This window comes from Hetaerina americana, unplaced genomic scaffold (genome assembly GCF_022747635.1).
Source record: "Hetaerina americana unplaced genomic scaffold, ioHetAmer1.1.p SCAF_11, whole genome shotgun sequence".
NCBI lineage: Eukaryota > Metazoa > Arthropoda > Insecta > Odonata > Calopterygidae > Hetaerina > Hetaerina americana.
The window spans coordinates 3266452-3292793 of NW_027286181.1; the positions used below are offsets into that span (position 1 = coordinate 3266452).

Below are 26342 nucleotides of genomic sequence, written 5' to 3' on the forward strand. Positions count from 1 at the left end.
TGATTGGTGCTGGCAATAGCTTTCAATAAAGCATAGATAAGATAGGAAATTAAGCCGTAATTACACGGTAATAAATGTGATAAAAATTAGTGCTCCTTATGAGCTTTGATAACTAACACAGAGGTTCAATACTGCCGGGGTAAATTCTAAATAAATGTGAAGTATATGAACTTTCTACCGCCACCAAAAATAAAAATATCCAGTTCTCGTTTACAACTGGACTGCATAATCTTATTTATTTTTCAGATAAATGGCAAAATATTATCATTTAACTTTACATACTAAGAAATAAGGTTCAAAATCACTAAAAACCATTGCATAATGGTAAAAGTACTGTAAAAAAGGTCAAAACATGAACTAAACGGAATGTTTTACAATTTTTGCCATTTTTTTACGTTTTTTAGACATCCCGTGTTCGTGTATTCTCATCAATTTAATTTTTTCATGAATATTCGGACACAAAAATGAGCAAAACTATAAAGATGAACCACTAAATATATTAAATATTTTATTTTTTTAAACTGTATTCCTAGTCGTGGTACGGACCATGGAGGATTGCTAATGTGCTCAAAAAGGCGCGCGCTTGGAAAATAAAGCCACGTAGCTACATGAAATCTATACAATGCTATAGAGGAGCACTCCTCCGTCCCTAAAAATTATTTTAAAATGGATGTCAAAAACCATTAAAGATGGTTCCGTTTTCATTGATAAAATATTCCCCAAATAGTTGCTCAAGTTATCCCTAGGCAAAGGCTCTATGACGTCAGCGTGAACACTCGGCAAAGAAGTTTTGCTGGAATCCCCCTGGTAACTCGCAAACCTGCATTGTGTACCGTAGATAACGGTAATAGATCGGAATCACGTCCGGGCGAGTAGACTATGACATCATTGTAGTAAAAGCAAGTTCGTGTGTTCCTCAACCCAACATGGCTTGAGGCTTTTAGGCTTGAGGTTCCTCAACCCTTTATGGCTTGAAAACCATAAAATGTTTAAAATATCTCTTAATTAAAACACATTTTTTCTTAATTTAAACGATAGCCAAAGGTCAAATCTAAGAAGTGGACAGAGTCCTCATGCAGCCGATTTTCGTCTCCGTCGGGAAGCAATGAACGCCTAGCAACCGATGAAAATAAACACATTCGTTTTCTCTTCCGAGAGGCGGAACCAATCCGTTGGGACCACTGGTGAAGTTTGGTCGCAGTTATCTACACCGGACTTGTGACGCTGAGGCGTTTGGGCGATTTACAAAAATGGTCTGATTTTCCTCGAACAAAGACGCCAGCCATCACCGGTTCTTGGACCCAGTTCACAGCATTGCGGTCGCAAAAAACGTTTCTGGATGCGAAAGCTCGATAGAGATGCTTGTAAATACTTCAAAAACGCGATTCGTTAAAATATTAATAGAAGTTTGTTTATTTCCTCTCCAAATCCACTCGTGCAACAGGTTTCAAATCTTCAGTCGCCGAACTTTCTCTTCTCTTCCCGTCTCCAATCTCCGGCTTATGCAATTATCTTTCTCTTGAAATCCATTGCTTCTTAAATTTAGTTTTCACTTATAAGAAACAATTTGGATATTTTGTGACAAAATAGGTATTTATGATAAATAGATGATAGGCTATGATAATTTATTACTCAAAATCACTGACATTTTGGGCCACATCCATTTCTTTTCGATCCACCTGAGTATTAGGTAGATTAACAGATGAATTTACATAAACAAGTACTTGGGGGGCTATTTCCTTGACGATGACACCCGTTGCTATTTGCTTAAGGATGCCATTATGGCATCTCTCTCTGTACAACTCGCTTATTTCAGTGTAAAAGAAAAAATACTTTCAGCTATTGAGTCATAGTTTCATCAGACTTAAGAAATTTTGAAAATCATTAGATTCAGAAGATCATTTCAGGAGACGCATTTTTCATTATTTTCCATAGCGATTTATTATCCTAATTTTTATGGTTGTTTGTCTATAAAAAAAGTAATTAGGAAACATTGTAGGAAGATGTTTTTTTATCGCTAATCTCAAAACCCAGAAATTCAACTTTGGAGGTCACTTCAAGTATCTTCTTCAGAAACTTGGGTTTTTCATAACAAATTGTCCTCTGCATCATCAAGCACATAAATAATTACACATTTATGCAACTTGATAAGCTTGTTTTAATATTCTGATGGCATATTTCGTGCTATTTTAATTTTAGTCCTCAGAATTGGTCATTTCTCCTTATGAATCTGGAACACCATGATGTTGATCCTATAATATCAATGTCTCAGTCAGTAGCAATCATGATAGTAGTAGTAGTTTTAAGGGAGGCAACCGACAGCTAAGGTCATTTGTGCCAATAGGGATGGAAGGGAAAGGAGAAAGGGTGGAGAGAAACCCGGCATCGGCATTAGCCTACTCTTATTGAAAGGTTCCTAGGGGTCTGCAGTTTAACATCCCATCTGACGGATGTCGTACTTACTCAAAGTGCTCTCCACTAAGTACCTTAAACAGGGATCGAGATACCACTGTAAAATATCTATCGCCTCCAGGATTTGAACCCAGGCCCCCTCGATGGGAACCGCTCCATCTCGATCCCCGAGCTAAGCTCTTACCTGTCATTAGTCCTATTGTTTGAAGACTGGTTACATATTTCAGAAACAAAATAAGCCTAATAAATAATATTATGTTCCAGTAGGTGTAAAAATTTGAAGGCTCATAGAAATAACATTCAATAATTTAATTTCTGTGTTTTATTCACATCAATTAGCAACATATGGTGAAACTACCAGTTAATATACATTTTATTGTATATTTATACACATACAGTATATTTAAACAAATCAACGGTTAATTCACACACAAAAGCAACACATGAAAAACAAGTAGAAGGAAATTTTTCTATTTCAGAGGTTGACAAACATCTGGCTAATTAGCCAACAGTGAAAGGTGCTTCTAAACAGTATACAAATGTCTTTTAAAAAATTGTAATGGTAAACCCTTGTGAACTGTAACCAGACATCAAAATTTGTCAGTATCATAAAAATACAGCCAACAACTGTAATATTTTGTTGTTCCACAGCTTGGTAAAAGATTTGATTCTTTGGTTTTTAAAGTGTTATGGAAAATTCCCATTTCATTCCTGTCATTCAAAAACTCATGTTGATCCCATTGATAAGTGATGAAGTACCTATTAGCCAAATTAATTTTGTTACAACATCAATGGCAAGTGTCAAATGGTGTTACAGTAAATTAATACTGCACCTAATGTTAAACCAAGTAGATTTTTTTCAGTGAACCATCAACCAAATTGTGATTTCAACATCTTGTTCAAAATAACCCTCTAATTAAAATGAACTGAGTAAAATGGAAGTACAAGTTTAACACTTTGTTTAACCTCTAAACAATGGTGCAGGATTCAGTATCTATATATATCAGTTATCAGGGAAGAGCTGATCATAAGTGAAGGTTTCCGTTATCTGATTTGCAATTTTCAATAAGATATCACCAGTTGTCGCTTCAATCACAGGTGTCAAGGCATTAATGAAATCTCTATTACCTTCATTTAAAGCAGCATTCGTGGCCTCACCTAAAATAGATAGAACATTTCTTTCAGGATATTTAAAAATACACACACATTTGAATGTGAAATTATTCCTTTTCCCATGTGATGTTAGCCCTGTCACAAGGTCATTGGTGTATAATTTTACTCATTTGGAAGTCACTGTTGGGACCATATTACATAGGTGCATATGTAATTAATAAACCATATTTTCAAAAGTACTATTAATGCTATTTTTGCAAATTTCTACATGAGTCTTTATTCTTACATCTATTTTGCATGCAATGATCCCAATTACAAATGTATACTGCTTAGAGGATCCACCAGTTAAGTTAAAACCTTGATAGAATACAGAGCACTGTTAGGATGGCATTGTGTACTTTGCAGATTTCACAGAGACATTAGGCAAAAAGCAATAGAAGAAGGGATATATGCCTCTGAAGGGATATTTGCTTCTGAAGGGATATATGATAGTTATCTCTGTATGATGCACAGTTACGAGTGAGAGATGGCAAATCAAGATGAACACAGATAGGCTAGGAACTAAGAGAGAGGATTGCCTAATGTAACCTATGAATAATTGCACATAAGCCAAGGAAATGGTTAACACATAATATGAAGAAAATTGAATGTTTACATTAATAAATTAGCGGCTAGACATATGTAAACGTTTGTTTACCATAGAATTCATAGAAATTTGTCATCACTGGGCCAAAATGCCTTTCAGCAGTCTTGTTTCCGTTTTCTGAAGCATAATTCACGAATTCAAGTCTCTTAAAAGTACGTCAATCTTCTCTCTTAAGCTCCCAAGAGGTTATTATAATTTTAACTTTTTATGTGGCACTAAGTTTCTGTTATTAATTTAATATTATCAAAATTAGCATTAAAAGCAACCATTTTCTGTGCCTTTACGACACTTTCATACTAATTAAGGTTGAATGCCTGTAGACTCCAAGTTTATTTGAACATTAAAACCTATGCAATTGATATATAGCTGATTGATTGTTTTCAATATGTAACAAGAAATGGCAAAACTTAATAGGTAAGCAGGCGTTAATGAAATAGCCATTTTCATAGCATGCAAAGAAATGACCACTATTAAATTGGAATTTGGGATCATCATAAAACCTATGTCAGCTTGTATCAGTATAATAAAGGCTTTTGAGTCCATGGAATATGAAAAGGACATTGAAAATGCCCATATGATTGGGTCTTTGTAGTGATAATTTCTTGAATGGTGGGTCTTAGAATTTGCACAAGTGTAACCTGAATGCACTTACCAAGAACTTTGTCACCTCCAAAGAGGCCATCAAGATGAACCTTGTAGTTGTCCATATCTATCTTCAAATGAATAGTGTTGAATTTAAGGTATTTCTCACCATCCTTGTCGACAACACTTCCAATCATGTGGATGTCTCCTTTCACATTTGCTGAAGAAGAAAAACTTAAGTCAAAATAGTTTTTCACCAATAAAAATCATGAGGCAATTACAGCATAATACATCTCAAAAGTCATCAAGGCGTGAACTGATTGATAAAGTGTAAAATCTCCCTTTAAAAATCACCTTGGAATAAAATTAGATATGAATTTAAAAATTCATCACTTAAAAACAATGAATGCAAACTTCATTTATAATTAGAAGGATAAGGAAAATACCTAATGGCTGAATTTTATGGCACCCATAAAGAGATCAAAGATAAAAAATTAACTAAGAATATTTTCGATACATGAGTATTTTCTTGAGCTCCTGTTTTTGATTCCGCTTTATCATGCTTATCAAATTGAACGCTAATACTTTACTTTAGTTATCAGAATCTGACAAAAAATAAGAATTTGGCACAGTTATATGACCAAATAGTCATTTGAAAGGAGAAATATGTACAAACAGACAAGAATGTAACAGAGACAGCATAATATAAAAAGTAAGGACAACAAATGGGAAAACAGTTGAACAATTCGTCTGATTATCCATGCATCAAGACATTAAGACAAAAAACATCTGCCAAGGACTGGAGAAGAAAGAAAAGTACGTAAATCAGTAAGGATTTTTTTTGGATTTAGAATGATTAAGAGTGGCAAGAGAATAGATTCCTGCTCTCAGATTTATCATAGAGAGAATGATATTTTGTGATGAGCTGACTTTCACTGCGTTGAGAAGGTAATGAACAAGACTCAGGAAAAGATAAAAGGTGCTATAAATTTACACAGGTGAAGGATATGGATTATGTAATTTGCAGATAATATAGAGTCACTAGCAGGGAAGAAAGGAGACGAAGAAGTGGATGAAGAAGTGCAACCTCAAGATGTACTGGAATAAAATTGAGGTAATGAATAATCTGAAGCTGAAGTAAGGAAGGTAATAATCACGTAAGACAAGGGTAAGATAGACTGGAACAAATGGATGGGGTCCTTTATTTAGCAAGCAGCATTGCTAGTGATGGATGAGGCCTAGAAATAGTAATCGGAATAGTGATGATGAAAAAGGCTCTCAATCAGAATAAACAACCACTAGATCCTACTACTCCCTACTCCTAAGTCAACTACCCCCTAATGTCTAGATAGTCTAGACATTAGGGAGTGGTTGATTAAAACAAATGTGTTTAGTTTACAGCAAAGAGAAAATTTGATCAGAAGTGACGGAAGTGTAGTGCTACAGAAGAATGATAGAAATAAAATGACAGAGTTGCGAATGAGGAAGAACTTTGCAAAATGTGGGGAAAGAGAGAAACCTATGAAGAAACCAAGAAGAAGAGGGAAACTAATTGGATCCATCAATAGAAGGATACATCCTTAACTAGACTCACCTTTATAATATGTTACTGAAGACCAAAGATGGACTATGAAAGGTAGGTGTTGGGAAATGTCAGTAAAAGGAATTATGAGGAAACAAATTATCAGACAAATAGTTAGCTCTTAGATATCCTACCTGTGGTGATTATCATGACATGGAAATATGCATTGGGGGCAATTCATACATATAAAAGAGATGCAAATTCGAGAATGAGAAAGAATTGAACATAGAAAAAGATATATATTCACGAAGAGAAACAGAAACACAGAAGTGGACATATTGGAGTCATAATATTCATTGTATTTGTTTTCAAATGGAATTAAAGATAGACAGTTAAATAACAAATAGAGGAAGAGCTTAAATAATAAGCATTTTACAAGATTCTATAATGTTGCTTGGGTCTTAATGCTAACAGGTAACTTCTCCATTGACAGCTCTTCTCTGCCTGAATTCTATGATGTGCTCAATGGTTAACTCCCCCACTCACAGTAAGTTCTCCAGCTCAATGAGTACTTCAATATGTGGAACTTAGTTAAAAAAAATGAGATAAAATACGATGAGATGAATGCACTTTCTTGATTTACTCACTTGCATTTGCAGTGAGAGGTCCCTTTCCTTTCAGAGGGAGGACTAGAATCTTTGCATCCACTTCATAGTCTGCATCGAAGAAGAGTCTGGGGATTGTTATCACCGCATTGAACTCATGTTTCTCCAAATCAGTACTGGAAATGAGTATTCAAAATAAATGTTATGGCAACATACATGGACTCAGATGAGCACTTATTTAAACAGGAATGAAATAACAAAAGTAAAGAATTAAAAAAAATCACAAATACGTCCAAGTATAACTTTTAATGCCACTTGAAAATAAAAGTGGAAACCTTGCACCAAAACTATTATAAATTGACCAAGAATCATGAGAAATACCAATTAGTCAAAAATTAATCAATACATAGAAGGAAAATAGAATAAGCCACTTTCAAAATTGTACTATTTATTTCTTTACCTGAACTTCAGAAAATTCTTATTCACTGAAACAACTTAGGATCTGGGAAAATAAAATTTTGTAATTTTTTATATTTTTCAGAATCTCAGAAAATAATAATGTGCATTTTACATTAGTTATAGAGAAACATGGATGAATTAAGGCATGCTTTTACCCTATCATAAGCTTGGATAATCATCAGAAGAGTCATAGCAAGGAGCAGTATTAGTTTTAAAGTTGGGCAGAGGGGTAAAATATCCTTCAATCCTTCATAAACTCCAAAATTTTATCCTTTATGCATGAAATATCGTAAAAAGTAAACACGTTAATCAACCCAAAGGTCGGTTTGGAAGTTTTCGGTAGAGTTCACCCAAATCTAAGCCCAGCAGTGTGTGAAATTCACACATCATGGTAGGGGGGCCCTGTGCCGTCTATGGCTTCCCAGATATATGTGGCACCCGAAAGATCACACAACTTGGGTAGAGCTGAGGGTGCCCAGAGAGACCAAAGAAGACAATCGTGCCCGAGAATCGAACCCGGGCCCTCTGGTACAATGCTCTACCCCTGGACTAAAACGTTTCATTGTAAAAACCTATGCAATGTAAAAACACCAAAATCTTTGTCCATGAGAAAAATAAAGATAGATTAGAGAAAGAATGGACCAGTAACAACTTATAAAAATGTACGAGCAGGCACGCAAGAAATCAGATTAAAAATTTGATCTAAAAAAATGCGTTAAAACGGGTTTGATTTAACGACTTACAAAATAATGTTTTCAATGTTTTAATTATATAAGTGATAATCAAGTAAATTGTTCACAACTTAATTCTACTTTAAGGATTCCCAACTCCTCTGCATAATTTACATAATAGCTCAGCATGGGCCGGTCCATGGATATTCAATGTCACCCACATGTATTCGCATTAATCGATTATGGAACTGATTTTATTTAACGTTCCTAAGTGAACGAAAACGGAGGAAAAATGTCACGACTGACATAACCGGCGTTAGAAAAGGTTTTCAATTCTCCTAATTCACTTGAATAATAGTGCTAAATAAAGTTTCCAACAATTTATTGAAAATTCTTCAAGGAGGACTTTGAGGTGTCAATGACTACGACGTCCCGCCAGGCATTCTCCCTGGACAACGAAGCCTACGAAAATGTGTTTTTCCCCGCTGCATTTTTTATTAAAGCCTAAACCTTCAACTTGTCCTGAAAGCAGCCGCCCGAAGAGACTCAGTATGAGTCAAATTTGGATTTATATTAATCCTTATTACTTCATTCAACATGGTGAAACCTGCAAAGTTTATTACCACTTCATAAAGGCCGTTTAAATATAGTTTTTGTTGAAATGAATGTTTGCATTTTTGTTTGAAAGAAAGATTATCCTGAGATATATACAAAAACATCTGATCAAGTCATTTCTGCTTAATTTTTGGATAATTTTGGGCAGAAACCGCTTGTGACTTCAAAAGCAAAGGAAAACGTAATTATAATTAAAATACGATAAAATACCAAGCAAACGTTTTCCAACGGAAATGTCCTCATTCTAACGGCAATCACTGTTTACTCATATCCCCGTAACAGAAGACGGCGTATCTATGAGTAAATAATGGCTGAAAAGATCGGAGACCGGAGAAATCTTGATCAATGCGACGATAGTGCTAGAACTTTTTTGGGAACTCGCTGGCGCGAATGTGAACAAGTATAGTTTACTTTTAACGCATGGCGAAATTGAAATAACATATATGAAAACCATAACGTTTCGATTCCCACATTTTTCCATATTTTAGAGCACGCTCATCATTTAAACTCAACATAAGCTCATTTTTAAACTCACTTCATGACACTCGTCAATAATCGCAACTAAGACCGTAGATCTCACGGAGATCAGTTCCTCCAGCCTATGCATAGCGTAACAAGCTCTCTCGTATCATTCTCATTAACATGTCAAATACTTGAAATAAGGCCAGAAAAAAAAATAAAAATGTCCATACCTAAGAGATTGGATTTCGAATGATCCAGCTCCAAAGACTTTCACATTTTTCCCCGTGGCTTTGAAGTTGGCAGCATTAGATCCTCTGGATACGATCACTTCTGGGAGCACCAGAGGTTCGAGAGGCGGGACGTTCAGCTCTGGAATGCCTAAGCATCGGGAAAGAGGGATATTTTGTTAGCAGAGGTAGGTATGTACCCATGGAATCGGAATACGAAATAACTACTAAATTCACGGTTCGATACTCGAAAGCATGAGATTACTGTTTCCTTCTTCACTGAGAGTGAAGAAAAGAGTCCTTTTTTCTTCACTAGACGGTGAGATAATATATATTTTTGAAAAATAAACAGAAGTTACGTTAGTAAATCTGTTTAATCATGAAAAAAATAGTTTTTATTCACTGTTTAGGGCCTAATTTTCAATCACTGCTCATTTACTGGTTGCACCATCGTTTCATCCACGGTTGTCAAGCGCAATTAAATGTAATACAAAATGTAATGGTCGATCATTATGGTTATTTAGGTGATACGCATATATATATATATATATATATATATATATATATATATATATATATATATATATATATATATATATATATATATATATAGTACAATACACAGTAACACACAATATAGAAACACAAAAAAAGAAGAACACTCACACGTTATTTCTTGATATTTCGACGGAAACAATCCGTCTTCCTCTGAAGATATAGAAGTAATCTAGCATTACTTCTACGAGGGTCATCCGGAAAGTAGTACCCGTTCGTGCCGCATGAAGTGCTGACGACGCGAGTAGCCGCTGGACGAGGTCAGATAGCTTCAGTGGCTTGTCTGCCTTCTCTGAGCCAAGTTGCGTGACGCTAGCATTGCCTGTGTTGTTTCTGTGATTGTTTACAATGTTTAAAAAAATTGAGAACGCCGCCAGTTGTGAAGTGAGGGCAGTGATTAAATTCCTCAATGCAAGAAACGTTCGCCCATGTGATATTCATCGCCAATTAAAGGAGGTGTATGGAGACAATGTAATGGACGAGTCGTCTGTTCGGCGGTGGTGTCGCAACTTCAACATGGGGAGGGGGAACACACACGACGATGAGCGTTCGGAGAGACCGTCTGTCATTACAGACCAACTGGTGAGCTCAGTTGACGAATTCGTGAGGAACGATCGGCGCGTCACAATTGATGACATCTGTGAGCATTTTCCCAATGCTTCTCGAACAATTGTTCATGAAATTGTTAAGCACCATCTGCATTATGCAAAAATTTGTGCAAGATGGGTCCCTCGCGTATCTCAATGAGCTGGCGGCGAAGGACTATGCAGCAGGAATACAGAAACTTGTCACACGTTATGACAAATGCCTTAATTTGCTTGGAGATTATGTTGAGAAGTAGTTTAAAGTATCCTCTTTCAAATAAAATTTTTTATGTTTGTTAATATTTACTTTTGTGTCTTTATTTCACGAACGGGTACTACTTTCCGGATGACCCTCGTATATCTTCAGCATTACTTAGCATTAATAGCATTACTTCTATATCTTCAGAGGAAGACGGATTGTTTCCGTCGAAATATCAAGAAATAACGTGTGAGTGTTCTTCTTTTTTTGTGTTTCTATATTGTGTGTTACTGTGTATTGTACTATTCGGCACTTCTGTGTTACGTCTACGAAAGCATATATATATATATATATATATATATATATATATATATATATATATATATATATATATATATACATTATACGACTGTTACATATCCTGCCCTTTAATCATACACTAAAATGCTGAATAAAATAAGAAGTAGGATGAATTACCTGTATTAAAAAACAAATAGTTCATCGACAGAAGGTAACTATGCATAGTTTTAAATCTATATCGTCTTGAAAATCTGCAAAAATATTGGGTAGTAGAAATATAATATTATTTACTTAATAGTAGTCCGATGTATGAGTAGACAACAAAGAAAAGAGAGCTTAAGTTCACATAGGACTTACTATGATTATGGGTTGAACTGAAGAAATAACCGTTAACCAGCTAAAACATTGCATACGCCTCACCTTTAATAAGCTGCGGTCGAAGGTCTTCGATGGACTTCTTGATGCATTTATCAACATTTGGATCACTCCTTTTACACACGTGGATATAGCTTGCTGCACATGGAAATTAATGAGATCAAAGGCGTAAGCATTCGGGAACGCAAACTTAACAAACAATGCACGTTTAAACTACAAGGCTAAATATATGTAAGAACTCAACAGCAATTACAATCATAATGAATTCTGAAAATAAATATTACCCAATTCCCGATAAATTTGGAAATGCCAAATCAATATCAAAACTAATTCACAGAAATTGCACGCAATGCCACGTTCTAAAGACATACAAGAATATTATTAACATACAAAATATTCAATAGTCGATATCACAAGTTTCATCGGAATGTGCATGGTCACCAGTATGTAGGTTATTGGTCACGTAATTTATACGTTCAGAACACACAGTAAAATACTTTATTACATACTTTCAGAACTACAACCTGTAGGATAGTACATTAAACATAAGTTGTTTTCTAATGTGACCTTAGGAGGTTATCATACAGCTTATCCCATTTGTTTCATATTTATATTCTTAGAAAAGCACTGAAAATTGTTTACAAGGTCCATATCACACACAGGAATGTATATCATATGTACGTGTAATTTTAATTGAATTAATCCCTGAATGTGCAATTTTACAATTTTGCAACGCTTCCCTCAATTGGTATTACAATGATTTTGAATAAAGTTAAGTTATATGTCAAATAAAACACTGCAATTTGATGAAAAATAGACTTTATATTCATTATCATATTTTTTCGAACAATTCTGAATGTGAGTCGCCGTGGCCTGTTTTAACAATGACTTCATTTATGTAAAAACCATAGTAATCACACCAAAATTTGGTTTGACAGGTGGGAATAGATCTCACCTCGTAGTAAGCATTATACGGCATGTGATTTCACTCATTAGAGCAGGGGAGTAGTTTATTCCTCCGTGCCGCCGGAGACTTCCCGGGAAAATCCGACTCCCGAAGAAGCCGCGCGTGCCCAGAGGCGTCACCGGGAATCGAACCCGGCCATTAGTCATTCTTTCCAAAACGCTTCCCCTTCATAAGCTTTCTACGACCTTCTGGAAGATTATAGTATTATAAAATGCGACGCAAATGGCGGGAAATGGCCGAATATAAAAGTATCTAATTTTAAATTTCTCATTTTCACAAACTTTCGAGTGAAAGGAAGTCAATGAATTCTTTAAAACGGATTAAGAAGCTTCCATAGCGATCTCAAGGTGTCCTGAGAGATGTCAACATGCCCCTGAAACAAGTTTTCCAAGCCGGTACCTACTTGTGTTCCGGCCGTTCAGGTGGAATTTTAAGGGCTCCTGGTATCCTAACTTAATGTCGGATACCAAATTGATTCTTTACGGGCGTCTCGATAATATGAGATTTTAAAATGAGTGAATCCATGAGGGATTAGTTTTCTGCGTTCGCTAGAAATTTCTGTGGCCGGAAATAAACATATGTATGGAAATCCTTCCCAGATAATGATGGGGAATATTTCTTCCGACGGAGGGAGAATTGCCACGGAGAAGGCAGACCCAATGTACCTACACTGTAATAACTGCCGAGTATTCAAGTACACTGGGTATTCCACCAACACTCCGGCTTCAACCATATAAAAAATCGTGAGGAAAAGGACTATGGAAGAAGAGGAACTTAGTAGACCACTAAGTTCTGGGAAATTTATTCTAAGATATCTTCTGGAATAGGTATTCAGTGGCAATTAGGATTTAATTAAGCAAGCATCCGCCTTCCTAGAAACATTACCTAGCATGCTGAAGGTCGAGAATCGGGCACGCATATCCCGAGATCAAGTTTCTAGGAAAGGCGGAAGGAGTGAATAAACGTCGCTGAGGCCCTCGATAAGGGCGCGAAGAAGGACATTTGCTTCTGTTTGACACTCCGCCCATCAGCAGCCAGGAATTGGATTGGAATGCAGAGTATTTTACGTCAAATCACTCCCCACAGACGAATTCCCATTAACATAAATTTCTTGGTGATTTTTATGTTTGCTGACCACATAGAATGGCCGTGAAATCCAACAGAAACTGAACGTAGTAAGAATATTAGCCGGGCAATTTTTATTTTTTAATGTCCAATGTGATTAGGTCATGTTTTTATGATGCAACTTCCTGTTTGTTGACTGCATGCATAAAAAAAATTTGATTTTGTTTAACAATTTTCTCTTTCAAACTCTCAGTGTTTACTCCTGCGACGAAGCGACACTGACATCAGTGCACTCGATGTAATTCTAATGCGTCGGTGAGCTCCTACCATTTATATTGTTAACCCGTGAAGTCAACAACCCAATACATTCCAGATGAATAAAAATTAACATTTGGAATTGGCTATTCAATGATTCATTCAATAAAACATAATCATAATTATCATAAATCAGTTTTAAAGTCCTTAATATAAACCATCATAAATTATTCTATTCCACGACCAGTTTTCCAATACGTTTTTAACGTTATTATGAAATGAAACTGGCGGAGAAATAAACATAAAGAAACAAATGATTCAACAAAGAGGAACATTCAAGATAAATTCTTCATCATCACCATAATTCGGTGACAGCCTTCAATTCAAACCTTTCCTGTTTCGTGAAGTCTACAAATATCGGTCAACTGTACTTCAAATTCTAATTTCGATGATACTATTTCACTCATCTTTTTATTTACTGCCTTAGGTTTTTTGCTTCGTAATATTGAAATGACTCGCAGGAGAAAACTGGTCAAATTGCCAAGATTGTCGAGAACTGTATACTTAGGAGACGGTAATTATTCCATTCAATATGAATAAAATATGTAAACAAGCAGGAGGATGAAACCGTCTCTTCAGTGGGAGTCGGCAGGTACCTTTAAATAAATATTTACTGCAATACTTTTACACACCATCTTAATTTACCACAAGCGAATCATTTAAATATAACATGATTTGAATTCTGTATGTTTCCTCTCAGTGTGGTGTATAAAGGAATTCCCCATTTCCAACTTCCACTTAGTACGCAGGACTATCTGCTCCCTTATCCGTTGTATTTTCCTCGGAGTTGATAATTTCCCGATCTGTTTAACTGAAACGTTTTAAGCAGAAGAGTTATGGAAAACACAATGCTGAGTCGCATAAAGAACATTTAATAATTTCTGAGTGAAAGGGCCGAGAATTATGACGTTGTTGAAGTGTAAAGCACATTTATAATCAAGAGCGTTTCTGCAAAAAAATAAATGGATTGGGAATTGCTTTCGCAGACTTAGCAACTAGGACAAATTGATGTAATGCTGGATTTGAATATAATTCTTGGGACGAAAGGATTCAAAGACAAAAGGCTGAAGAAAACTGCTTTTCAATCTCCTGGCGATGAACAAAATCATTCGATCGAGAAATGCTGAGGGGGTTCTGAGTTACGGCATGATGAAAGTTCGAGTTTCCAGTAGTGATTTGCGCTTTCTACGGCCCATAAACATGACTTGAAGAAGGTACGCAGTAGAATGGAAAGCGTAAGTGTAGTAGGGAAGATTAATAAAGAAAATAAATGAAAGATGGGATGGGCAAGAAAGGAAGTTGGAAGGGGAATTTCTATTTAAAAAAAAACAGAAAAAGGTGATGGTCCAGAGTAAAACAAGTATTAACGCTGAGATAAGAAAGCATTATTCAAGTGTGGTATATCGGAGAAGAAGAGCACATTGTGAACGGCTTGAAGAATTATCAGGTACTGCCGAATCTATTATCGGCCATTAATTTATAGAAATACTTACGGATGGGAAAAATTTATGATCGAATATTCAAAATTAACACCACTAGGTAATTAACATATTATTACAATAGTGGCAGAGAACGATAGGACGTTATTGGAAAGGATTATCTTAAATGAATGTTAAATAAATTGCATAGGTAATGTATTAGTAATTGCATTGGTAATATTAATGCAATAGTCAGGGGAAGATGGAAGAGACAACACAAATATAAATAAAAGTAGTCCAGCGACAACTAAATTTATAAAATATTTTTGTCTAATATTCAGGATCGCTAAGGTTGGACTAGGTGAGAAAGTCGTCAGAAGCAGAATAGAAGCGATTATGACGGAATTTTAAATGAAGAGATAACTACTCGAGCAAAAGAATCATGACCTTAAGCTATAAAGCTCTCCACAAAGGAAAATTTTAAAATAAAGTAACAATTATGCTAAAGCTCTAAGATATACTTAATGTTGACAAATGAGAAAAGAAGATTGAATTAAATCAAATGAAATGAGTGGTTTAGGGAAAAAATGTGGGGACTTGGAGGCGGAAACTCGCAATAGACCTGCAAAGAGAGGGTAGAAATAGAAAAAGAACACTTGAAGACACCAAAAATGGATCTATGTATTGAGGGACAAAAGCCTTCTAAATTGGACGGTGGAACTGCTGCCAAGCCCTTCAGTTGAAACTAGAATGAGGCACCTAATACGATATGTTAATACGTACACCTAATACAATATTGTATGTAAAATGTATGAAAACGAAGACATTCAAAGGCAAAAAGAAGAACGATGCGGATAAAAGTTCTTATATCGTAGGAATGAAGCCTGATGGTGATGAAAAAAATGGCGAATAATAGAAAAAGTGTGCAATTTCCGTTTATTCGCTACACTGTGGTAATCAATAAATAGCACAACTTCTTTTGCTAGCGCACCTCCAAAATTGAATAACGTAATTTTTACTTCCGGGATGACCAAACTTGGCCATTCTCTCTTCCAATTTCCGTTCTCCCAAAAACCGCAAAATCTCGAGAAGACAAACTTAAAACCAAGAAATAAGTGAGTACATTAAAATTATTTTATTTATTTATTAGGTAATCTACCGGTTAAGGTAGGTTTTTGGATGGACACAACTACCAAGTAAATATTTTATTACTCCTAACATAACACACAATCCCACGGCCTACTCTACATCAGGCCCCTCTTCATCCCTGAGTACTTCCTATTATTATTAGGTAATCTACCGGTTAAGGTAGGTTTTTGGATGGACATAATTACTAATTAAATAATTTGTGACCCCTAGCAAAACACTACATCCTACTCTACATCAGGTCCCTCTTCAGCTCTGAGTACTTTCTTACTCCCTTCATCCCGTCCAACATCCCTATCCTGTTCCTTCCCTTTCCTCGTTTACCTAACATTCCAGTCTTCCTCCATTTACCTCCATTACAGTCTTCAACATCCCACTGCCGGCCAATACCCCCTTCATCCACTTTTCCTGCCTCCATAGGATTTCTCCCAACAAACCCTCTCTTCGCCCACCATACCAAGTACTTCCTCATTTGTATTCTTCTCTGTCCATTTCACCTTCTCCATTCTTCTCCACACCCACATTTCAAAAGCCTCCAGTCCACGTCTATCCTCCTGCTTCAATGACCACGTTTCCGCGCCGTGCATAGCTACGCTCCATATCAAAGTTTTTACGAGTCTTTTCTTAATGTCCTTACTCAACGTCCCCGTCATCAACTCCCTCCTCCTTGTGAAAGCCTCTTTGCCTAGCGCAATTTTTCTCCTTACGTCCCTACTACTTTGACCGTGTTGGTCCAAAACACTTCCGAGATACGTAAACTGTTCTACCTGCTCTAGTTTTTGCCCTCCTATTTTAATGTTAAGCTTAGCCTTTTTCTATCTAGAAAATCGCATAACCTTTGTTTTATTAATATTGATTCTCATCCCATACCAGTCGCACTGAATTTCCAATTCACTCAGCAATGCTTGCAACCCCTTGGCTGACTGACAAAGTAAAGCTCGGTCATCAGCAAACCTAACTGATTTTACGAATTCCCCGCCCACTTTCATTCCTACCTCCAGTTCTTCCCATGCCTCTTTAATCATTTCCTCTGCATACAGGTTGAACAGCAACGGTGATAATGGGCAACCCTGCCTTACACCTCTTCCTAACACTGCCCATCCGGACTCCCCGTTCCCCAATCGCACTTGAGCAGTCTGAGACATGTACAGGTTGCGGATTAGCCACCTTTCCCTCCAATCTATTCCTATTTTCTGCAATATACTCATTATTTTTTCCCAATACATTAAAATTACAACTTCTCAATTAGTTCATCTGAGCATGGATGTATTTTCCGTCTTTTCACTATTTGTGGCGCGCATTGAAAATTTGAACCATGTGAAAATCATGTGATATGGAATTAACTCTAAATGCAATATGGAATTTCTCTCAAATGGAGATACAAAAAAAATCTCTGAAACACCTCACATATTTTTATGAAATACATCAAATTTTTGTCAAATGATCACAGATACTCTCGTTTCGTCTTGGTATGACATGAACAAAGTTCAAGTAATTAGGTTTTTCATTAGAAAAACAATCCCAAAGGATTGTCTGACTGAGGAAGCGTAACAGCAGCAAACGAACATCGTAATTGCGTTGAATAAGGGACAGTGTAATGCGTTTTTTGTCTAAAGGATTTCTTAATACCACAGACATCTTACAGTAACTAACAACTTAGGATTCGGCCATTAACATAGTTATTCCATAGCACTTGTGGATGTGAACAGTCGGATTTTGAATGGTGGAAGGAGTGGGATAATGCGAGTAAAAAAACTGCACTGGGGGTGTAAAAACTAAAATGTGTCGTCATCGCCTTCGGAACGACCATAGAGCCCGTACCATTAGACTCCCGGGGAAAATGAGGCTTGCAACTCATGGCCTTGTCCTTGGACCGTGAGAATGCCGCATTATGTCAGGCGCATGCGCAACTATTCCTTGAGCACAAATAAGGATCGAAGGTTAAAATGATTCACTTTCAGGACAATCATTCTTTTTAATTAACCCCGGTAGCGTCATTTCCAGGATATAAAAGAAGAATCCACGCACGAGCCTTCGCGGTCGCGCGCCTTTCTTTTACATCCGTTCAACATCGCACACGTTCTCGGGGCTATACGATGGAGAATATCGAAAACAACCCAAGCATGATTTTATCCCTTGATGATTCTCCACTCATCACCCACCATTTACTCGAAAAAGACTGACGGAAAGCAACTTACCATCGGGTATTTAAATGTCCGTCTCTATTCCCCCACAATTCACTTCACGCAACATTATTTTGAGCAGTTTGTGCTTTTTTTACAAAAACGAAATATAGCGTTTGGACGCCTATCTTGATCCTTGAGTCCAAAAGATATCCTCTGTCTCTCATAATCAATCACATGATTCAATAGATCCTATCTACGAGTTTCATTCGATTCCTGTCGTTATCGGCATGCCTGACGTGTACTGGGCGCGTTAAAAAATAATTCAGTTCAATGGCTGGAAATATTAACCAGAAAAATACAGTACTCGATTTTTATATTTTCCGCCTATTTCGTAGAGATCCATTTAATAAGAAGAAGAAACTACTGGGCGGACTTTTGAAAAAGGAGCTGAGAAAGATAGTCAAGATGTTACATCCTAAGTGTGATATTGTACGGAGCAGAGGCATGGACTTTGCGGAAATGTGAAGTAAAAAGCATAGGGGCCTACGAAATGTGGATCTGAAGGAAAATGGAAGGAAGTAGAGAGTGGAAGGATTGAGTGAAGAATGAGGAGGATGGATGACTTGCTGTGGATTGGAGGGGAATGACAATTGGTTAATATAATCAAGGAAAAGAGGGTTGATTGGTTGGACTAATTAGTATGAGGAAGGAGTGTCTGTTGAAGAATGTGTTGGAGGGAATGATAGAGGGGAAGAGAGGACGAGGGAAGAAGAGGCATAAAATGATGGACATGGTTACTGTTGGGGGACAATGTGAAGAAATCAAGCGTATGTTTCAGGACAGGAAGACATGAAGGACAACCATGAGAGAACCTGCCAAAGCCGATAATGATGATGCCTATTTCACACCGTCAACACATCAAGGAGAAAAATGCATGCGAAGTGTATAATGTCCATAAGGGGATTCGTTTTCATGGGGCTGATGAGTGAGTCCTTGGCCCAGCAGAGTGAGGTCGGCTGGCTAGACACAATTACTATGCCTAAGAGAACTGAATGAAAATATTATGAAAGTAATCTAAAGTAGATAGTGATTAAAGAGCCTTCCGCGTATCGACAAGTTTAACTGACATGTTTATTTGGATTTTCCATTGTGAAAAAAAGATAAACAAATATTCTACCGTAGATCAAGGCTTAATTTAATTTTAAAAGTATGAATTTGGAGGAATCTCATGTATGATAATACATTTCCAGCTCAAATTGTCTTGAACCTGCATTCCATGTCAGTCAAGACTTCGTCACAATGGTCTAGACCGGGGGTGGCGAACCTATGGCACGCGTGTCTGCAAGTGCCATGCAGAGCAATTATTTTGGCACGCAGAGCTGGGAGGTCGCTATGGGCAAGTACATGGAGATCACTCGATGGGTTGGCACGCGAGTCAAGAGTACACCGTATACTCTCATTACGTATATAAATGTTGACACTCATTCGCCAAAAGGTTCGATATCTCTGGTCTAGGCCAAGCATAAAATTTACCCAAAAACAGTAAAGTTTGGTGTTGGTAACCCAAATATACCATGGCTACTCTATAAAATTTGGCACATACTACTAAAGCACTCTTTCCATTTCATATTTTTGGGGAACGACGTTTTGAAATATTGAAAATTTTCCGTTTTGGTAGACCAAGGTTCCTTGAGAATAGTGCTTAAACTCACGCAACATGTTGCTGAAAAATCGATAAATTGATTTCACTGATACAAATGTAGGTATGCAGTTCTAAATTGCTCTTCAAGTGCACCTAATACATTTCAAAGGAGTCACATTGATGAACTAGTAACGTTTCTTGAAATTTGAAAGTATTTCCTAGTAGCTCCTTTCAAACATTTCCGAAATAATTTCTTTTCCAAGATTTTATTACAACTGTGCACAGTATGCATTCTGTCATCGACTCTTTTCATTTATTTCCACAGTAACAAGTGCACATTTCAAGCATATCTCCGTAATTATTTGCATTGCATTTTTTTAATAACGTGAACTGTGACCTCGCGCACAAAATTAAAACAACCTTGGGTTAAACTAACTTTAACATTCTGTGTATGATTTTGTCTGTAGCTGAGATCGTATGAATAGTTTTTAAGAGTTTCGAGACACTGAATGAATTCTTTAGACATTATAAGGAAAATAGAATAAAATGCCATTATTTCTGTTTTACAATCCTCACTATTTACTCAAATCTCCTTTCTACACATATTCCCGAAGGTAAGTGTTTCTGCAACCGCTGTTTATAAACTATTTACTGACTGAAAATTATTCCTTTTATCTACTGATATCAATTATTCAAACGATAATTATCAACCACAAAATTCAAATGATTATTTCATCTTATATTTCTGAGAATAATTAATAAAACACAAAACTTCTTGCTACCTCACTGTCAATGTTTAAATTCTCAATTGATGGCTTTAAACAAAAATAAAGGATATGATACTTATAGTGATATTAAATATACACTTTCCAGGCATTGTCATACGTAATGATTTAGGAATGAGTTTTCTTTTGAGCTATTTAATATTGACACATTATTTTGCTTTTGAAGGATCTTAAGTCAGTATGACTAAATTTAGTATCAATTGGATCTTATTTAATATAACATAATCACCACACTCGTTTTAGACAACTATACATATGCAAGAGTCGAAGAATGGTACTTGTGAGAGAATGGTTTCATTATTTTTGCCCATGCAAGCTGATGACAGCACTTAAACGGAGAATTGCTTCTTAAATCAAATCGCGGTAAACCGAGTCACACATTTCTTGGCGTACTCTCAGAAAAGATATTTATTCTCCTATAACAGGGAAACGATAGCGTTGGTTTGTTTAAACGTAAAGCTAAATAATTTGTCACCATAGGAATGGAAACGTGAATCAATTGAACTATTTGCACACCGTATACTTGTATATAATTAATATTACTGATACTTTGGCGTGAGTGCGAATCATATATATATATATATATATATATATATATATATATATATATATATATATATATATATATATATTTATTTATTTATTTATATAAATTTTTTATTAGGTAATCTACCGGTTAAGGTTGATTTTTGGATGGACATAATTACTAATTAAATAATTTGTGACAACTCGCAAAACACTACACCCTACTCTACATCAGGTCCCTCTTCAGCTCTGAGTACTTTCTTCCTCCCTTGATTCCGTCCAACATCCCTATCCTGTTCCTTCCCTTTCCTCGTTTGCCTAACATTCTCCCCTCAATTACGGTCTTCAACATCCCGCTGTCGGTCAATACCCCCTTCATCCACCTTTCCTGCCTTACTACGTAAACTACTATATATATATATATATATATATATATATATATATATATATATATATACATACATACACACACACACATACATATACATATATGTATGTGTATTTATATATAGTATATGGTTGTGAATTACATATCGCGAGGTAATTCTGCATTCTTCAATTAATTCTTACGGAGAGGAAGCAATGTCCCAAGATATAGTTTCCCGGCACAAGATGTTCCTGGAGTGTAGAGAGGAGGTTGATGACGAGAAACGCCCTGGACGCCCGTCAACGACACAATGCGATGAAAATGCGCATAAAGACATAGAATGAATGCATAAAAAATGAGAAACGTGCTTAATGGCAACCGACGCCTTAATGTCAGAATGTTAGCTGATGAGTGCAATATTCCGCCGAAAGATTAGAAGGCTGCTCTTGTGACAATCTCGCGTGGTCTCTTGGACCTTGGACTTGCCGCCCCGATGTGATATATGCCGGGCTTCTTTTTGTTCCCAAGGATAGCAAGGAGCTCGAATGGAAACCATTTTGGAACGCTGGTTAACGTCAGAGAGGCCGTGACGAGGTGCCTGAATGAGGCTCCTATAGACGCCTTCCTTGAAGTGTACCGCGACTGGCAGAGGCGTCGGCATCGTTGAGTCATATAGCCAGGGTGCTATTTTAAAGAACTTAGTATTTGTTAAATTGAGAAAAATTTATGATAAAATCAACGAACTTTTAGCACCGCCATTGGTCTGTCCATCAGCATCTAGGACTTCTTTAATGGGGTTTTCTAGTGTTTATTTTGCCACGATACCTCCACGGATTTCTACATACATTTGGCATATGGCATTAGGTCTACTAGATCTCGATGGGAGTGATTGATGCTTGTGATGTCCACGAAATAGAAATAGCGGTGACACATTCTGTGCCCCCGCCTCTTTGGGTCGACCTGCGCGCGTAATCTTCAGGGTCCGCGCCCACCAAAGGCTCTTCCAAAGCAAGTCGTCCTTCAATATCCGGTAGAACCCGTTTTGGCGGGCGAAGTGACCGTTTTTCATACGCTCAATGTCCCTTTTTCTTTATATTTCCGCCGTCTCCATTCAGGGGGAGGCGTCGTGGATTCATGGGGAAGGGATGGAGTCAGTAAGGGAAAATAAACTAATAGTTTGTTGACGCGAAAGATTGATGATCAAGTGATTAAAAAATCCCTATTTAGGTATGTTGTGAGGCAATTAAAACAATAGAAGTATTTTGTGTGTGCGTGTGTTCTATAAAAATGCAGGGTAAAGAAAGGGACAGAGGACACATCTACATAATACCCGCAAGGATGTGTGGCGGGGGATAGTAGGTCACCAGCCATGCATTCACAAACCTAATCATCACTCCTCCACACATGTATCATATATTCATACATTTATATATAATATATATTATATATATCATATAATATTAAATGTAATATTATTGTATATAAGGTATTTTATATATCCCGTTATTATATATATAGACATATATATACATTTATATATACATATATATGTACACACACATTCAAACACGAAAACCCGCCAAATGTCGAACAAATATTCATTCAAATGAATATTGATATAAGGAAATGGGATAGGAAGACATACGAGTTTGTATAATAGGCAAACACAGGAGTGATTGGGAAGGTGGAATCGAGCAGATCACAAGCTCAAAAATATTTCCTTGACCGGGAATTGCACTGTACTCATCGGCCCGGCAAGCTGAAAGATACATGGTTCAAGTCCTGTTCCAGGAAATAATTTTGCGCTTGAGATTTAATCGAGTCCACCTCCCCCACCAATCCTGTGTTTGTCTTTTATGTGTATTCCTATCCCTTTCCTTACATCCATTAAACCATTAACACATTAATCAACCTGAAGGCGGTTTGGTATGGTATTGATGGTAGAGTTCAACCAGTACTAAGCCCGACGGCGTGTGAAATTCACACATCAGGGTAGGGGGGCTATTTCCTTTCCCTGGGCCGGCTATGGCTTCCCAGGAATACCTGGTACCCGAAAAATCATATAACTTGGGTGGAGCCGTAGGCGCCCAGAGTGACTTGCCCGGGAATGGAACTTGGGCCCCTCCGGTCAGCAATCCAACGCTCTACCCCCTAGACTACCACGACCCATTCCTTAAATCCATATACTATATATATATATATATATATATATATATATATATATATACACACACACACACACGAGGGTGGTCGGAAGAGTTTCCGACCTTATAAATTTCAGAAAAAATGTCTTGTATCTTTGTTAGATCGGAAACTTTTCAGAACACCCTCGTGTGTATATATGTGTTTGTGTGTGTGTATATATATATATATATATATATATATATATATATATATATATATAGATGGATCAGTTGCCGTTGTTAAACCAGTCAATCCTCCGGTGTAGCCGAACCGTGGAGTTGAGTCGTCACCAATAAAAATCCTCACTCACGGATTCCGGTCGGCTTGGCGTGAACAGGCGTCGAAGTCTCCAAGACGACGATCCCCAGGACGAGGAGCAGGGCACGCAGAGACTCCATAGCTCTTCTCTTATCGAATATCACCACAAAGGATCAAGATTGAGCTACCGAAAGCCGGCGATATGAACAACCTTCCCTCGGAATAAGACTTCTGAGATCCGCCACTATTCCTCGAACGAGCGTTCCTCTTCCCACTCTTGGCGACACAGAAGGCAAAGTAAGCGGATGCGTCGCTTATATTATCAGGTCTTCCCGAGGGAAGGCGGAGGGGAGCGAACGGGATCGAAGTTGTGCCAAGCACAATGGAGAGGGGTGCGGGGGGGGGGGGGGGATCGGTGCAATTCCTATCAGAACGCCGGGACTTGGAAGGGGAAGGGACAAAATCAAAGGGGATTTTACGCCCCAACCCCTTCCAGCCTCCACCACTGCCGTTGCGATAAATCTCTCCCCACCTCCCGCACATTCACGTGTTTCCACAGGAGCGAAAAATTATTCTTTAGAGGTCATTCAGTAAGTTGATTCCGGGGGAAGTGTTGGAAGAAAGAGATGTCAGGGGTTGGAGTAGAGGAGTGTTGCATTCGCAGAGAGGGGCGGCAGTTGGGTGGAGCGTGGGAGGAGGGTAGGAGAAGGGGAAGGAAGGCACCAGGGTGAGTTTCCGACCGAGTTGTTACCCTTGCGGCCATGTTGAGTGTTATGGAGACCAAGCGGTGGGATTTGTTCTGAGGTTCGCCGTGAGCGATAGAAGGAGACGAGGTAGCAGAGGGAGGAAGGTCGCCCGTTCAATCAAGTAATCCTAGGCAAAGCAGTGCTATTCGCGATTAAACCTTTCCTTGGCGTTGAAGCACCATTTTCCTTACGCAGCACAGTCGCTTTAGGCCAGGCCGAAGGTTCCGATCCCAGCATCATTTTCATGAAGAATCACGGCAATTACAAAGAATGCAATCAAGGCAAGGGCGATTGTGTTCCTATCTTTTCTTCGATTGGCAACCAGAGAAAAGTCAACAAAAGGAAATTTTTGTTGCTCGGAATCACCCCAAGGGATGGTCTGACTAGTGAATATTATCGGGATGTATATTTTAATAACAAAAAATGTCCAAAGATTCCCAAAAAACTCTCAAAAGTATTAATGTCTCAATATTAGATATTGGAAATGCCATTATAACTTAAACCAAAAAAATGGCCAAGACTAAATTCTGCAATTTTAAAACAATTACCTCATTTCAAGGTAAGCAATTATTAATACGAATTCTACAGCACTCGGCTCAACCTAATGGAACTTCATGATGAAAGTGTAAAAGAAATCTGTGTAAGTTCCATTGAATTTTATTAAAAACGACCGTTTCGTTGAAGAGTCGATATCATCATTTTAAATACTAAGGTATTTATTTCTACAAGCTAAAATTAACTTCATTAATTCAATAATGTTCGTTATATCCACATGTCGCATGACCTACATTTGCATTTAAGAGCAAAATTCATCGTCTTACAATTATTTTTACAGGTGAAAATACATACCATCATTACTGCTGCCCACATCAACGGTAGACAGCTTCATCTCATGCATTGAAAATCCCCGGTGCACTGCCGCGAAAAATAATAAAATCCAGAACTCTTAAGGGTAAACATCGTAAATAAATATGTTTACAATGTTTCAAATGATTTTTGGCCTATAATATCTCATAATTATCTTTTTCATTAAATGCCAACGAAAACTATTCACAGTTACTCGGTAACTATGGTACACATATGTTTAATGAGTGAAAATATTATGTAGCTTAATTCAATTGAAAAATAATTTCCTTCGGTGCATCTATCGATATAAGCCTTTAGATGTAAATCCATAAATAAACTATTAATAATGAATATTACCGTCTGTGTACATAGAGAGTTAAATACTCATCTACGTAGTTTTTAATGTGGTTTTAGTGGTCGACTGGACACTAAGTTGGGGAAAGTGGGGAGGGAACCCAAAAATAAGAAGGCTTGAGGGGAAGCAATGGAAAATGGAATCCGAGTCGAACAGCAGCGGAGCTAACAAAAATTAATCTCTTTTTTTTCTCAAAAGTGTTTGATTCGACTTGATATAAGCTTTTTGAGGTTCATGGCTGGTAAAGAAGTAATTTTCAAAAGTTTAAAA

The 26342-nt window shown here is 37.2% G+C and overlaps 1 protein-coding gene across 1 annotated transcript; it reads right to left on the bottom strand.

Annotated features, from left to right (window-relative positions):
- Positions 1–2767: 2767 nt before the first annotated feature.
- On the bottom strand, positions 2768–24423 carry LOC139700880 (putative beta-carotene-binding protein). Its single transcript, XM_071599317.1, has 6 exons — positions 24178–24423; positions 11373–11465; positions 9318–9465; positions 6923–7056; positions 4824–4973; positions 2768–3570 (listed from the first exon to the last, which is right to left on the bottom strand). The coding sequence occupies exons 1-6, from the start codon at positions 24263–24265 to the stop codon at positions 3416–3418; spliced, it is 768 nt and encodes a 255-aa protein (XP_071455418.1). The 5' UTR covers positions 24266–24423; the 3' UTR covers positions 2768–3415.
- Positions 24424–26342: the final 1919 nt, after the last annotated feature.

Bases quoted from the DNA above. Each gene is read 5' to 3' on its own strand.
- LOC139700880 (XM_071599317.1), bottom strand. From the start codon at position 24,265: ATGGAGTCTCTGCGTGCCCTGCTCCTCGTCCTGGGGATCGTCGTCTTG. The intron at 9,466-11,372 runs GTGAGGCGTATG...CCCGATGCTTAG, and splicing joins TCGACCGCAGCTTATTAAAG to GCATTCCAGAGCTGAACGTC. The intron at 4,974-6,922 runs GTGAGTAAATCA...TTTCTTCTTCAG, and splicing joins ACCTCTCACTGCAAATGCAA to CAAATGTGAAAGGAGACATC.